At 55.0% G+C, this 15,587-nt stretch overlaps 7 protein-coding genes across 7 annotated transcripts; 3 read left to right on the top strand and 4 right to left on the bottom strand.

Moving 5' to 3' along the window:
- Positions 1–646: 646 nt before the first annotated feature.
- On the bottom strand, positions 647–2,490 carry PG994_002664 (Peptidase family M20/M25/M40; the record flags this gene model as incomplete). Its single annotated transcript, XM_066854073.1, has 5 exons — positions 647–804; positions 892–1,360; positions 1,444–2,015; positions 2,059–2,066; positions 2,147–2,490. The coding sequence occupies 5 exons, from the start codon at positions 2,488–2,490 to the stop codon at positions 647–649; spliced, it is 1,551 nt and encodes a 516-aa protein (XP_066719928.1).
- A 679-nt stretch (positions 2,491–3,169) lies between these two features.
- PG994_002663 (uncharacterized protein) lies at positions 3,170–4,077 on the top strand (the record flags this gene model as incomplete). The annotated part of the gene is made up of 2 exons (XM_066854072.1): positions 3,170–3,198; positions 3,474–4,077. 2 exons carry the CDS (start codon positions 3,170–3,172, stop codon positions 4,075–4,077), a joined length of 633 nt encoding a protein of 210 aa, XP_066719927.1.
- A 448-nt stretch (positions 4,078–4,525) lies between these two features.
- On the bottom strand, positions 4,526–6,603 carry PG994_002662 (MFS transporter; the record flags this gene model as incomplete). Its single annotated transcript, XM_066854071.1, has 7 exons — positions 4,526–5,110; positions 5,204–5,752; positions 5,851–5,975; positions 5,999–6,048; positions 6,121–6,250; positions 6,324–6,380; positions 6,444–6,603. The coding sequence occupies 7 exons, from the start codon at positions 6,601–6,603 to the stop codon at positions 4,526–4,528; spliced, it is 1,656 nt and encodes a 551-aa protein (XP_066719926.1).
- A 1,262-nt stretch (positions 6,604–7,865) lies between these two features.
- Positions 7,866–9,163, bottom strand: PG994_002661 (uncharacterized protein; the record flags this gene model as incomplete). Its single annotated transcript, XM_066854070.1, has 5 exons — positions 7,866–7,995; positions 8,057–8,243; positions 8,327–8,465; positions 8,510–8,555; positions 8,658–9,163. The coding sequence occupies 5 exons, from the start codon at positions 9,161–9,163 to the stop codon at positions 7,866–7,868; spliced, it is 1,008 nt and encodes a 335-aa protein (XP_066719925.1).
- A 688-nt stretch (positions 9,164–9,851) lies between these two features.
- On the top strand, positions 9,852–11,636 carry PG994_002660 (X-Pro dipeptidyl-peptidase C-terminal non-catalytic domain-containing protein; the record flags this gene model as incomplete). Its single annotated transcript, XM_066854069.1, has 1 exon — positions 9,852–11,636. One exon carries the CDS (start codon positions 9,852–9,854, stop codon positions 11,634–11,636), a length of 1,785 nt encoding a protein of 594 aa, XP_066719924.1.
- Positions 11,637–13,462: 1,826 nt separating this feature from the next.
- On the top strand, positions 13,463–14,528 carry PG994_002659 (uncharacterized protein; the record flags this gene model as incomplete). Its single annotated transcript, XM_066854068.1, has 2 exons — positions 13,463–14,008; positions 14,079–14,528. The coding sequence occupies 2 exons, from the start codon at positions 13,463–13,465 to the stop codon at positions 14,526–14,528; spliced, it is 996 nt and encodes a 331-aa protein (XP_066719923.1).
- Positions 14,529–14,892: 364 nt separating this feature from the next.
- PG994_002658 (uncharacterized protein) lies at positions 14,893–15,288 on the bottom strand (the record flags this gene model as incomplete). Its single annotated transcript, XM_066854067.1, has 3 exons — positions 14,893–14,995; positions 15,051–15,107; positions 15,176–15,288. The coding sequence occupies 3 exons, from the start codon at positions 15,286–15,288 to the stop codon at positions 14,893–14,895; spliced, it is 273 nt and encodes a 90-aa protein (XP_066719922.1).
- Between the last annotated feature and the right edge of the window lie 299 nt (positions 15,289–15,587).

Here is a 15,587-nt window from a genome sequence, read left to right as displayed (position 1 = left end):
ACGTTGTCAGAGTTGCTGCACGTAAAAGGATTACCCGTCTCCTACAGCCTCTCCAACGGACACGGGGTAAGGCAATGAATACCGTTCGCTTCCCAGAACAACCTTATCCCTAAGGGCCGACCGTCTTACAAAAAGTATGTAAGTAGGTATGGTCGGGTAATGCTGGCGAATCATATTAAAGTATTTCGTAAATTTAGAATATTAAAAAGAGTCGAAATAGTACTCTAAAGTGCTAAACGCTGTCCCAGGACTTTTGACGGTTTCAGCGCTTATTGAAATTCAATTCAGCAAGCTCGTTAGAGTGATCTGTAACGGTAGGGTCGCTAATGATTAGTCTGCCGGTTGTTCACTTCTACTTTCTAAATACTTCACTGTCACTTGATATGGTGTAAAGACGAAGGCTTGTGCATAAGATTAACTTCCCCATGGCTAAATTTATCGCAATACTAAATGTTATTTATTGTGGCCTCTCTAGAACCATTCATCATGAACTTATAATTCTCAGTTTAGATCCCATTCTGAATAGTCTTAGTAAGTTATGACGCAATCTGCCCATACTTGATTCATTCACTCCAAGATAGTAGGTTAGTGCGCGCCGACTTCGTTGACCAAGCATCATCCTGTGCCTATCCAACAAGCTTACAGATTAATAGGCCTCGGCTGCATCAAAGTTCCTGATCAGGTCATAGTAGAACCTCAATGCTTCCATATGGGCTTGCATGTCAATGGCCTCATCCACAGTGTGCGCATTCTGTGTACCGCCCTTGCGCGTCGGAGTCCAGCGGTAGACATGCTTTGATAGGTCTGTACACATTCCAGAAGGTTAGTATAGAGAGACTATGACGGGTTTCATTTCGCCACCAGCTAGCGGCGAGTGCAAGGATCACTTACGCAGGTAGTGTCTGGTATCAGTATTTCCCGTCATCAGTTCGCCCACAGGGACGACCTTGCCATCCTCGAAAGCGAAGCTGTGCTGGATGGTGCCCGAGAAGACATCCCAGATGTCACCCGACGACGGCGAGACGGGCGCGACCTGGCTCGGCTGGGTCGAGCTGAGGGTCAGGGTGCCGTTGTAGTCGACGTCGTACGCGGGCGCGAACTCGCCCAGGAGGTCGTCGGGGTTGTTGTCCTCGCCCTTGAAGGCGCTGACGCCGAGGCCGTAGTGCTTGACGATGGGCTTGATGAGGTCCAGGATGCGCCCCTTGACCTCGGGGATCGAGTTCTGTGGCGCGACGCGGTGGTTGACGCCGATGCGGATCTTCTCGGGCATGGCGTTGATCTTGATGCCGCCGATGAAGTAGTCGACCGACTGCGACGTCTGCAGGCGGTACTGCGTCTTTCGGTCGACGGTGACCAGCTCCTCGCCAGCGTTTCCAAGTCGCCCTTCTCGATCAACTTGGTGACGTTGGGCTCAGCCTTGGGGGAGTATCGGGCCTGGCATACCAGGTGGCGGTGGATGGGCGAGTCCTTGATTAGCTTCGGATCATAGGGATTCGACTCGAGCTTCACCACAATCTCGGACATGATGCCAATGCCCGTATGGGGGAAGGGAGTGGAAGAGTGGCCACCGTTGATCTTAAGATCGAGCCAGATGTCGACATGGCCCTTCTCCATGACGGCCGGCAGGGCATACAGCGTTTTGCCTTCAAGCAGGTCAAGTCCCATGCCCCCTTCGTCCAGAATGATGGCCATGGAGTGCTTGCCGTAATTTGTCTCCAGATACTTGCCAATCTCGCCGGCTCCGCGCCGACCTGAGCATTCCTCGTCGAATCCAAGAGCGACGACGATGCTTCTCTGGGGTACCCATGCTGGGTTCGACAGAAGCGTATCCAGAGCTGACATTAAGGCAGTCAAGCTGTTCTTATCATCAGAAGCCCCGCGGCCCCAGAGCCATCTGCCATCGAAATGGGCTGAGAAAGGTGGGTATGTCCACGTCGACTCGTCGGCCACAGGAACCACGTCCTGATGGGCTGTGAGCATAAGGGGCCGCAGCGCAGGATTGGTTCCCTTTGATGCTGAAAACCAATCCAAACGTGTTGACTATGTCGCGGCCCATACGGAGGTGACTAGATACGTAGGTGTCAGATTTAGATACTGGAGACCCAGTATTGGCATTTTAAGGTGAAGTAACTTCGAAGTAACTTACACATTCGGATACAAATAGGCCAAAGCGGCGTGGACCTCGTAGAAGACGTTCCATCTCGGGTCCTTGCCCGGCTCGCCGTTATCATCGTAGGAGATTGAAGGGATTCTGACCAAGTAGCTGTGCCTTTCGACTTGTTTCAACAAGGCTTTGCCATCGCCAAACAGATCTCGCGCTGCCGGCAACCCGTCGGCGGAGGGATCCAGCACTGGCGGCAGATCGCAGGTGAACTTGGAGGAGGAGGAGGCATCATCGCCTCCGAGTACCTGCTGACCGCCCCCGAAGTCGGCAACTGCCGATTGGACAATCGGCACGCCCGCCGTCAGCATCAACTTTGACCAACGCATTGCTGCTCATACACAATCTTGCAGTCTGGATATGGATCATTCAAACAGAGTATATTCACAGAACAAATAACTAACCTCATACCTCAAGGAGCAGAGCAATGCGGGGGTTTGGTCCCTTTTAAGCAGAGAGCATCTGCACAGATCGGCTATGGATGAGATTATGGTACGTACGCAAGCTCGTCCTACCCCAACCGTCTGGACCTTCTCTGGTTTGGGGCCTATCCAAGATAGGAAAGTTGAAAGGCAAACGATGCAGCCATTTGGGGTTGATGCATAACCCTTGAACCTTAGACTCGACGATGGCTATCATCGGGCCTCCGCCGATAGGGTGAAGGGGCAGGGGGGCTTATCACACCATTGGCGATTGCCCATCGCACACGAATAGTAGTAGATTGTGTAAGTCCATTGTGGTAAGTCCACTCCATTATTATCCGGGTTTGACGTCACCGTCCAAATCCGTTACGGGTCCGAGTATCGGCAGGCACTCACCCCGCCAAACAGTGGACAGGGACCTAACGGTCTGGCGGTTAAGAGCTGGGTAACGGTTAGGGGGTATCTTTAGCGCGCTGTTGGAAGGCGCCTGGGCGCATAGCGAAGCAAGAGCTACCCCGGTCGTTTCCCTGCCCCGCTACGAAATGTTCCCAAGCAGCTTCCAGGCAGTTCTGCAGGCAGCTTTTGCATGACGAACAGCTGCATATCATATTGTTTGTTTGCAAGAACCCAATCTCGACACAACATCAATTTCAGACCGACGACGCGAAACTCTCTGCAGCAATAGAACCACCTTGGGTTTTGGCTTCTTGGAAGTTCATCGTCTTATCAACACACGCACGCCCACTTTCGCAATCGCGGCCAAGCAACCACCGATACCCCACGTATCTTCATCCATCTCCTACGTTGCAAATCCCACAATGTCGGCGCAAGCAAGGCCCCCCACGGCGGCGGAATTCGCCAGCGCCCTCCAGGAACTGCCGGCCTCTCAGTCTAGCTCTCAAAGTCCTCGAGATGCGTAACCAGATCGCCCACCTCGACTACTCTAACGCCGAGATGAAACCATTCGCCGACGGCGTCGACAGCGCCGAACCCGACCAGATCTGCGTCGAAGGCATCCGCGAAAACGAGGAGGTAATTCTTAAGGTGCAGCAGCGCATCGAGCTGGTCCGGCAAGAGGTGGAGCGCCGCGGCATGAACTGGCGCGAGTTCGACGGTAAGGATGTCACCACGACCGATCTGGACGGGCACGACGACACCTCCAATGCGACGTTCTTGTCGTCGCTCGTGGCGGGTCCTATACCGGCCGCCTCTTCTACCACCCCCGAGCCCTCATCGACGACGGCGGCAGCAGCGACGACGGATACGAACCGCACAACAACGGCTACAAGTGGCACGAATGGCCACAGTTCACAAGATGCTGGCTCGGACCGGCCGCTGCTGCAGGAAGCTATGGATGCCGGTATCGTGCAACGCATGTCAGCGCAAGAATTCGTGGACTCGGTCATGGCGGCACATGAAGGGGGTCAGTATGGCGCATTGACTGAAGAAAATCAGAATGGCGATACGGATGACGGGGGCGGAATGCATCTCTAGTAGTACATGATGTCGTCAAAGGCCTATCAACGCTAGACAGGAGGACGGCATTGAGGCGGCAAGCGCATGGACTACGGCGTTTTTGGTTGGAAGGGAAAAGGGCCATTATTTTGCCAATAATCCACAAGGATCTGGTGATTTGGTTCACCCAACGGAGTCACGATTGGCCATCAGTTCTCAGTCACGACACTGCATTTCTACAGGACCGATGGGCCGGGCATGCCTGTTGCTCGCCGTGTTCAATCACTATTAGCATGAATCACGACCAAGATTACGAAGCTATGGGGCGTTTTGACGCATACGGAGATAGAACTGGCGAATCAAATTCGGAAGCCGCCTGTCTGGTTGTTGCTAGTATATACAGTAATACAACTTCAGACCCCAAACGCATCATCCAATCAAACGCTTCAAGCGCCATGGCAAGGCGCCGCCTTAGTAGATTATCCGATCAGTCCGACTTGTCCTTGGCAAACCTTCCGGTGAACTGGCGAATCTGTTTGCCCCAGGCGTAGATGGGGATGCCCATCAGACCGAAGAAGGCCGTCATGGCGCCAAACGCGCCGAACGCGCCGTCCCAGCCGGTCGTCTCGATGAAGGGCGTGATGCCGTAGCTGACGCCGAAGGAGATGATGCCGCGGAACGCGCAGATGATGATTAGCAGGGGCCCCGCGCGCGTCGGGTAGCTGTCGAGCAGGTACGTGATGGCGACGATGTTGGCGCCGACGAAGCAGAAGTAGTAGGCCGCGACGCCCCAGACGTAGACGAACCAGTGGTACCGCTCCGGGTGCGCCGCGCCCTGGCCGTACAGCACGGCGGTGAAGACGCCGACCATCATGGGGAAGATGAGCGGCACGAGCCGCGTCTCGGGCTCGTGCATGCCGCCCCGGCGGTGCGAGAACCAGCGGATCAGACCGTCGGAGCCGTGGCCGAAGAGGGGCAGGGCCAGCAGGGCGGTCGCGATCTGGCCGATGTTGACGTAGCTTGCCGAGGTCTGCGGCCAGTTGTAGGGGGGGCTGGTGACGATGTTGCCGTACTAATTGAGTGGCGGTAGAGCGTGTTAGCTTCATGTTCTCACGTCTTCTTTTCGGTCGCTTGTTATTCAGAGAGGGGGGGGAGGGCCACTTACGGTAGTGCCGATAGCGACGTTGACGCCGAGCGTGAGGCCGTTGATACACAGCGCCCAAAAGACATTGGGGTAGAGCACTAGCTCAAACGTTTGGTAGAAGGCCTCCCAGCCCTTGCGCCATTCGATGTCGCCGATCCAGAGGCGCATGTCGGAGCGCCACGTGCGCGGCGCGAAGTTGACGTAGTCGAGCGGCGGCCGCTCGGTACACATCATGCTCACCACCGCCGCTGCCGTCGTCCCCATATCTCTGCTGCTGTGGTTATCCGACGACGGTCTCGTCGCGGCATGGTTATCGTCGTCGGCCGTCTTATTCGGGGAGGTTGACTCTTGGAACGAGCTCTTGGGTCGGTAGTACTTGGTCTCGGGCACGAAGAAGACGGCGAGGAGGAACTGGACGCCCGCCAGCACGGCGCCGAGCCCGTACCACCACTGCGGCGTGATGGCACCTGCGATGGGGCCGGCGAACACGGTCCAGATGGCCGTTAGGATGACTTGGATGGTTTGTTGGATCATGAGGCCTCGGCTTCGTTCGTGTAAGAAGAAGACTTCCTATATGATTACAAGACCAAAGTGTCAGTCCTCTGCTATTACAAATGTAGGAGGGACTTGATGGGGAAGTGGGGGACGAAGGGGTGTCTATTACGAACCTGGGTGATCATGGGCACGAGAGCCTCGCTCTGTCCTGCTGCGAGACCGAGAACCATACGGGCTGCGAGATGCCATTCGAAGTTCTTTGCGCCGGCAGCGACCCCAGCAGCCAAGATCATGATGACTGTTGAGGCCAGGAGGACGGACCGGCGGCCGACGGCGTATGCGAGCGGCATCCGAAGAGGTTTCCGATACCCCTGTGCAAAGATGTCGAGTTAGTCCGCGTTTCCATGCGTTCGCTATCCTTTTTAGTAACTGTATTGTCTTACATGAAGAGGGTCGGATAGGTCATCAAGTGGGTAATGTCGGCATAACCTTTACCTGCGGCTGTGTAGTCTGGGATGTAGAATCCAAGCAGACCACCAAAGCCGCTGATCAAAGACAAGCCCAAGCAGGAGACTGATGAATGGTATGTCAGTTCTGATGTGCTTGTTCATAATCTCAGACCTTGGATCGTGGCGGTGCTACTCACAGATGGATATTACGATGAGAACCACATACTTCTGCCATAAGCTCATGTTCAGGGGATCTGGAAGAATAGTGAGCTGCTGTGTTGCGTACAACCACACGACAGTTTTATGATCCTCCTTACCTTGCGGATCTGCCGTCGGGGTTGGGATATAGATGATCTTTCCATGGGTGAGCTTCACAGTCCCCATGACTTCCACCTCGCCCTGAAGGACATCATCATCTTTGACTATGTCGAGATCCTCGACGTGGTCAGCTGCTGGCTTCAACTTGGTGTCATACATGGTGGCTTGTGAAGAAGAAAAGAAGTTGAAAGAAAGCTTGGAGCAGCTGCAAGGGCACTACGGAACGGAACGAAAAGCAATTAATGGGAGACGATGTGTTAGGAGTTTGGCTACTGCTCGTCTACCGCAACCATAACTATATGCACTCGCCGTTGTGTTATCTACCATGGTGGCAGGATGTAACACACATCATATATAAAACTCCGCCAACCAACATCGTTGGGCATGCTGTTACCCGACCCGAATTGAGGAGACAGACCCCCCTGGGACTGGGCCGGGTGACGATTTGGGGACTATGTGCCCAAGCATCATCGGCCAGCCAGACATTCCAAGACATGAATCAAGAAACAACACGCTGGCGGAAGATTGATCAGCACCAAGAAGTGGGCGCTAGTACGTTGTTGTACTAAACGGTCGCGCCTCCCTGGTCGAACCCCCTGACACCCCAACCCCAATCTCGACCGGATCCCGGACAGGGTTCCCCAGGCGTTCTACCCCATCCCGCAGTGTGACCGCACCTCTACTGGTGCGCCAAGGGATTGCCAATGGGATGCCGTGGCAACGGTACCCCAGTTTCCGGCATGTACGGGCACGCTTTGGGGAATGCGGGGGAGGGGCCGAAAGATCTTCGGTTTCGAATTAGGACATACTTCCTGTAGCCGAACACAACCAAAGCTACCAACGTGCATGTTTCGACACTCGGCAGTTACTGGGGACCATCCTGGCCGGTCTTGAGCCAGCTGAAGCCGCTAGAACGCGCGGACATTGTCATATTACTTGCTCGGCACCTAACAGAGGGAAGTCAACCGTCGGAGTCGAATGAGCGACTAAGTTGCTCAGAGTGAGGACAGGAACACAACCTGTCGCGGCTCCTCTATCATTGGTAGTATGATGATTGACTGACGAAACTAAACTGCTTTGCCCATACTAGAACCATGCAGTATTAGCAGTCAGTGCCGTATCTTCTTCATATTGCCTTGTCCCAATCATCCCATCCCATCATTTTTACTTCTGTGTGAGCCATTAGGCCCTGTTTAGATGCCTTCATATTGGATGGCAGTTATAGCTGCGACATTCCGATTCTGGCCGGAACTTGAGTTGGAATCAGCGGGTGTTGATTACCGTGTAAAATATCATGAGTTGCAACAAGAAGAGGTCATGGTTAAAGTAGCTCAGATAAACGATAGTCATTGCTTGTCATATATATGTACATATTGCTCTTATTTCATGATCGTGACAACATCTCCTAGTCCCTCCTCTTTCTAGTATGGCTTGATACCAGCAAGTCTCAGCATGTCGTCGTTGACCTCGGGCTTCTCAAACGGCTCGGTCCTGTACTTCGGACACAGCTCGCCGTTCCGCATGGGCTTCTCTGCCGCGGACCGGACGTTGCTAGTGACAACCCTGTCAGCAGGCATATTCTTTGCGGATCAGAGCTTGATCGGGTACTTACCAGTGAGGCCAGTGTGTTGTGCCGACGTAGTTCTCGAAGCACCACTTCTTGGCGGCCAAGGCATCCTCATCGGCGAATTGGCGAGGCGTCATGCAGATATACTGCACATTACGGATTTGGTCACCTTCAGGGAACTTTGCGTAGTGCATCGTACGCGAATCCCAAAGAACGAAGTCACCAGGCTCCACTGCGTGTGAAAACATGCGAGTCAGCTCGGTTACCCAGTATGCGCGCCGCTTAGTTGGTGGTTCGTTGATCGGTCGGACTTACTGTTGATCTTGACGAGCTCGCAGCCGCGGTCCTCAAACCACTTGACATCCTTCTTGCTAAAGAGAAAAAGGTCCATGAACTCAATTTCCGGCGGCGGGGCGTCCTCGTGGTCGGCCGAGTCGCGCTTCTCGGCAAAGAACTCGTTGAAGAGCTTTGCCGAGCCTTTCATAAGCATGAGACCACCGTCGTTTTCGCCGTTGGGGGGAGTAGTTCAGGAGACCCTGAACGGCTTGCATGCTGTAGAGTAGACGAGTGAGCTTCTTTTAGTTTCGTGTGATGAGAAGGCCAGGAGTGGAGTGGAGTGGAATGGAGTGGAATGGCTGGTACTTACCCCTTTCGGCGAGGGTTCTGGTCGCAGTGAGGCCAGGGGCTCCACTGGACGTCGGTGCGCTTGGGCATGGAGATGTTCATGCCGTCGAAGGAGCAGATGAGCTCGTTGGTGCCCCAGAGCTTGGCGAAGATGTCGCGGACGGCGGGCTCCATGCGGGCCTCCCACGACATCTTCTCGTGCGCCGAGCCGTACAGGAAGTACATGCCGCCCTTGAAGCTAACGGGCAGCTGCTCGGCGGTCCAGGTGCTGGGGTCCTTCTCGTCGAAGCCGAGCTCGAACTTCTTGAGCCACTGGATCTGCTTGTCGGCGTAGTACTGTGCCTTCTCCCGGGAGATGACGTTCTTGATAACGACGCAGCCGTTCTCGTGGAACTCGTCCCGCCAGTCGCCGTAGACGGCGTTCTCGTCAAAGGTGATGAGGTCCTTGGTCTCATACCTCTCTCCGAAGGTCTGGGACTTGCCTTCTAGGAAGGTCTTCGTATCGGTGGTGGTGGCTGTTGTAGACATCTTGGCGAAGTGTGTAGTGGGCTTCAGCTGTGATTGATTGGTGTGCTTGATGGACAAGAAAGGGTTGGGAGACGATGTCTATTGATATAGTAGCACTCTCCTGACTGATGGATGACTGCTCAAGACGACCTCCTTTTCAAGTAGAGGTATACTCCTCGGAATCCAAGATCATTTCCGACGGTAAGTCTCAGACAGTGGAAACCGCTCCGGTATTATCTGTCTCACCCCGAACCATGGGCTTGCCTGTAAAAGTGCGTGGAACCGAGGACGGGAAAGTGGACGAGTGCAGCACCTCGGCCTGCTGATCATGACCCCGTGGGGAAACGGCACTATATTGGGAGCGGCATCCTTGGCGTTATGCACCTCAAGTACCCACTCACACCAAACACACCCGACCGGAGCAGCTCGGTTCGGTTCGGTCGAGGCTTGGAAGCATACCCGGATCCACAACCCATCGTGCCCCTCATCGACCTACGACGACCGACCCCCATCGCGGCTGCGGGTGCTTGTTACCCCGCCTAGCCTCCCGCGTCAGGGGTCCATCATGTGCTAGTATGCGTGATAGATGATATGAACATGTATAGTGATAGATACGCGAATCACTTTCTTGTATGGAATCCAGATCTGATGACCTTTGGTTCAACCTCCAATCCGACAAGACATCCCATAGCCTAACCCACTCCCCATCATGCCTGACCCAGTCCAAGTTGCCACCAGGCGGATCGAGGTCCCCAAGGTCGGCGAGAATGGCTATGTCGGCTTCACGCCCGGCAGGACCGAGGTGCTCAAGGCCGGCGCCAACCCCTTTGACGCGAAGCCCCTCACCAGCGACATCCAGATCGAACACGACGTCGAGGTCGTGGTGCGCGACGGCGCACGTCTGTACATCGACGTGTACCGGCCCGCGGGCAGCGCCGAGAAGGTGCCCGCCGTGCTGAGCTGGTCCTTCTACGGCAAGAAGTACAGCGCGCTCGACATGCTGCCCATGTGCACGTGGCACTGCTGCGTGCCGCGGACGGACCTGAGCGGGCTCGAGAAGTTCGAGGGCCTGGACCCGGCCTACTGGTGCCCGCGCGGCTACGCCATCGTCAGCGTCGACACGCGCGGCGCCGGCCACAGCGACGGGCAGATCTGCGTCATGGGCACGCAGGACGCCGAGGACGGGTACGACGTGGTCGAGGCCGTGGCGCGCCTGGGCTGGTGCAACGGGCGCGTGGGGATGGCGGGGAACTCGGCCCTGGCCATCGCGCAGTGGTTCGTCGCGGCGCAGCAGCCGCCGTCGCTCGCGGCCATCGCGCCCTGGGAGGGCATGGGCGACATGTACCGCGAGCAGTTCTGCCGCGGCGGCTGGTTCTCCATGAGCAACTTCGACCTCATCGCAAAGGCCATCGTGCGGGGGCCGCCCGACTCCGGGCTCGAGCACTTCGCCGAGATGTACCGGCGCTCGCCGACGCAGAACGCCTACTGGAAGCAGAAGCGCGTCGACATGACTAAGATCAAATGCCCCGCCTACATCCGCGGCTCCGACGTTAGCAGCATCCACACCATGGGCTGCATCCGCGCCTGGCTCGAGATCCCGCGCGACGACAAGTGGATCCACTGGAGCAGCAAGCAGGAGTGGTACGAGCTCTACAGCGAGCCGCACGCGATGGAAGAGCTCGCCGTATTCTTCGACCGCTACCTCCACGGCGTCGAGAACGGGTGGGAGACCAAGACGCCCAAGGTGCGGTGGTCGGCGCTGCAGTTTGGCAACCGGGAGCCCATCGACAACATCGTGATCGATGGCTTCCCCGTCAAAGGGACGGAATACCGGGAACTCTTCTGCCAACCCGGCGGCCGCCTCGCCGCGGAAAAGACCCCGTCGGCTACCTCCATTTCATATAACTCGGAGGACCGCGCGAGCTTCGCAGAGTTTACCTACACGTTTACGGAGCCCGCCAGGCTGATCGGTCTACCCAAGGCCGTCGTGTACATGTCCTGCGACAGCCGCGATGACTTCACCGCGTTCACTATCCTGCGGAAGAAGGACAAAGATGGAAAGGATCTGATGCACCTCAACTTCCCCATGCACGCCACGCCCGTCAAGTCCATCGAGGAGATCCCCGAGAAGGACCAGGCCAGTCTGAACCTGCACCTGGGCTCCATGGGTATCCTACGGGCCTCGCAACGAGCCATCGATGAGTCGAAGAGTATCCACCCGCAGTTCCCTTTCCACCCCCACGAGAAGCAGGAGAAGATCCCGCCTGGCAACATCGTGAAGCTGGAGATCGGCATCTGGGCCATGGGTGTGGATTTCGACGCTGGCGAGAGCATCAGCCTCCGGGTCGGCGGCCAGTTCCCCAGCATCGCCGAGTACGGCAGTTTCTCCGGGCCACGGCCGGAGCATGAGCTGAATCGGGATGAGCACAAGGTGCACTTTGGTGGCGAATACCCGAGTTCGGTGATATTACCTTTCACTCCATTGAAGAAGTAATTGTTCAGTCGAAATGATAGCTCAAGTGTATGTAGTAGCACATAATTAATAGAATTCAAGATCTAAATAGTGTGTAGCTGGCTGCCTTGCTGGGATACAGGAGACAAGGCCCTGTCGATGTTGCATAGCAGCTACGTATCCTTTCCATGGCATTATTGTACGGTCAACACACGGAGGCAATCGACCAATCACGTATCTCGTGGGGGAACTGCTAGCCACTACACGTGTCGTTGGTTGTACGAATGACATGGCGTCGACTTACAGAGAGCTCCTGGTGGGATGTATAGAGATAGTACTGAGTAAGCAGTAGGTAATAAAGTGCTGTATAGAACAATGAATGAAACAGTACAAAGTAGAACGCCTTTTGGGGGCTATATATAGACAAATGTGACTGTTAGTAAGCAGCGCACCCTGCTAGAGTGCTAGACCCCTGACCCCTATTGCGACACATGGATGCCGCCGTTTCCTACCACAGCGCCACGGGAAATTGCCTGTTACTGGAGAGGATTTGCCCCGGTCTGCACACTGTCGCCTTTTCCATGCCCCCAATGCCAAGTGCCAGGACGGAAGCTGAAGTCATCTTCGCTTTTTTTTTCCTTCATGAGTCTTGGCTCTCATTAATGGAATCCAGCTCAATGGCACGCTCTCAGCCCCTTACTTTCTTCTTCCTTGGTCTACGTTCTTCTTCCTTGGTCTTACTGTCTTCTTCCTTGGCAATACTTTGGATTCATCGTTGGAGCCGTCCTCGGCTGAGCGTCCAGACCAAGTGGCCCCACAAGACCCCCGACAACTTCAATAACCAGTGCCTTGGTAACCCAGAAGAATACCATGATATGGAAACGACTCGGTCTACGCCGGGGAGGTTTAAGATATCTGCAGGGGGTCGATATCAAGTTTCTGAGCGGGCCGCCATCCATCGGCGCGAAGGGCTAAAGGGCCCTGGTCAGGTCAATGCCTATATGGCGTGCCTTTAAGACAGCATCACTCCTTTTTCGGATCATGCCGACAACTGCCTCTCAGCCAGCGAACGAATTACCGGCTCCGCTTCCTAGTTGGGTAGGGTTGCGGTCTACAAACATGCTCTACGGTATGTACTTTAGTGTCGGAATTCGGCGGGAGGTTCCAAATTTCTACTTATTTTTTATGGGGTCTGGGGAATACATAGTTGTTTGGGTGACTATTATATAATATCGAATGCTGAGTGAAACTGTCTGCTCAGCATGTACTGGATCGAGATATGAAAGATAAAAACAGTGTTGGGAAGGGTCTCTTTTAAAAAATTCTGAAATCATAGGTGTGTCAAGGATCTGTGTGTCAAATGCATGTATTGCATGCCCGATGTAGACGTGGGTGGGCGAAGGACGCAATGCACCAAAGCTTGGAAACGCGACTGTGCAACGGGCCAATCACTATTGACATGAGACGAATTTTGGTAGCCGAGTATGGAGCACCGAGATACGTTGACTGGATGAACAGGTCTGGACACTATCGGCATAATATCCGCGAGACGTGACGTGGATCCAAACAGGGCTATATCGCGTATCTGATATAGCAGGTTTCCGAATTTTCCGGCCGTGCATCTCCAGCCTTTGTGGGGGTCCCACCCCTGCCTGGCAACGTCCCTGTCGCTCACCACCTTTTAACGTTGTAGATGATCGATCGTAGTCCGTGCTTTTCGTCAGGGATTACAGGGTCCGGCAGAAGGGAGCCGACATGACACGCACGCCACGGCAAATCATGCATACATACGGAGTATTAAACACAGGTTAGCCCAGGTGGGAAAGGTCATGCTAGCTATCGAGTAGGGGATGCCGGCCATTTCCAACATGTGGCCTACTAGTATACTTTTCGTTCTCAACCTCGGCCTTGTCATGGCTGGCGCTCTCCAACAGAATGGCCACTGCGTCAACGGCACCACCATAGGGTCCATCCAGCGATTCGAGGTCTTCTGCAGCAGCACCGCCAAGGGGCGGCGGACGGCGAGCGTAGACGTGCCGACGCTGGACGACTGCGCCGACGCCTGCGCCAGCGCGACCCCGCGCTGCACGGCCGCCACCTTCGACGGCACGTCGTGCGCCTTCCACAACGAGACCGCCTCGTTGCCGCTGATGGCCCCGGACCCGAATCCGAAGTTCACCGCCGTCGTGGGCGTGCCGACGGGCTCGTCGTCCAACTGCCGCTCCATCATGCAAGCGACGACCGCGCAGACCATCAACTCGGTCCAGTTCTCCCTCTCGTGCGGCACCAACCTGGTCGGCGACAGCCTCTCGAACCATTTTGCCTCGTCGCTCCAGGACTGCATGGGACAGTGTGCCCAGACGTCCGTGTGCGACGCCGTGAGCTTCAATGCGGACCAGACGCTCGGATTTCAGGTAGGTTAACCACGCACCCACCTCTCAAGAGTAGGTGGATGTCTCTTTTTACTGATAACGTCTGCTACAGAACTGTTTCTTGAAATCAAATGCATCCAAACCAGGCTTTGCGGTAGCCCCGATGCTCGACTCCGCCATGGTGGTACGCCACAGCGACGAGCCGGTGGCCGACAACAACACAGAGACAAACATCATGATCATCACGGCCATGTCGGTGAGCGGCTTCGCCTTCTTGCTTTCGCTGGGCTTGCTGTCCTGGTGGGTGCACCGGAAGAGAAAGCAGCGGGAGCGATTTCGTTCGCTGCCGGCGGGCGTCATGCCCGTCTCGTACAAGGACAGGATGGAGAAGGAGAGGATGGACAGGGACAGGATGGATGAGAAATACGGTGTTCGGACGAGCGTGGGCTGGAGTGAGATGTCCCGGGAGGACTTTCCCAGTGGCGAGGCCGAGGGCGTTGGCAGGCCGACGCCCGTTTATGAAATACGGCGGAAGGGGGAGTCTTATCACGGGGGGATGTAAAGGTAGCCGAGGGTGATGCTGGGCGTGGGGGTGGGCGTGGAGGTGAGGTGACTTTCAAATGCTGGCATCAAGCAATTGGAAGCGGATTACGAAAACTTAATAACAGCAAGGGGTTAAGTACTCAGTACACCTATGAAAGCAACCACTCTCCATTGGGTAGGGCGAATGATAGGCTTCTCCTTCCAGGGAACGATTCGGATGAATTGCACTCGGTTTTTTTTTTTAGTCTGATCGCATCCCCTCGAGGTCACGGTCACAGCTCCCATGTTTCCCAACCTGAGCGTTGCCTTGCGTCTAGCCTCAAAAACCACGCAGAACCCAGGTCGCAAATGCCTCAGCTACATATTCGGCTTCTTATGTGTTCCTATAGGCTTGCCATAGGCTGGTCCCCTCTTGCCATCCCTCTCTCGAAACCGGCAATACCGTCAGGGTGCTTTTCTAGCAAACGCCGCATCTCATCTTCGACACTAGGACTGATGAGAATCTCTGTATCATTTTCAGGGGCTTGCTAGTTCAACTTACTGTTCCAAGAGTGGGTGCCATTGTGGCCACATCCCAACTGTTTCCAAGTCCGCGCGCCTATAAACGGTCAGTTGCATAGCATAGACGGGACGAGAACCCAGTCTGGGGGCTTTTACGTTACTTACATAGAATACAAAGCATTCCTGTCATCAAAGTCTTCCTGGGGCTCGGATGAACCAACATCGTTCTTATAAGTATTCACGAACTCTTGCCCCAGTGTGTTTCGAGCAGATCTCATGCTTTGAAAATCCACTTGCAGTTTTCGGGTCTTAGCAATGGTCCTAATTTGCAGGTCACGACCAAAAGATCAATTATAGGGAGGTAGACTCACTTTCGCTGTGGCCGTAAAAGCAGCAGGGATTAAAAATAACAGGCAATTTGGACGTTCGCATCCAGAGATCGCCATGGCATAGAGTGGGTTTGATGTTTCTGCCATTAGTCTGTAAGGGTCTTAAGCACCCTAACCACTTAGCCGTCCTACCACATAAGCAGCTACCTAAATTAATTACCGATAAGCGAAGCTTTTTAACCCCTTTT

Source organism: Apiospora phragmitis, assembly GCF_038363925.1.
Source record: "Apiospora phragmitis strain CBS 135458 chromosome Unknown utg000003l:1.0-2676785.0:1.0-2680665.0, whole genome shotgun sequence".
Lineage (NCBI taxonomy): Eukaryota > Fungi > Ascomycota > Sordariomycetes > Amphisphaeriales > Apiosporaceae > Apiospora > Apiospora phragmitis.
The sequence above is the reverse complement of the archived record's forward strand: the minus strand, read 5'-3'. Positions and strand labels throughout refer to the sequence as shown.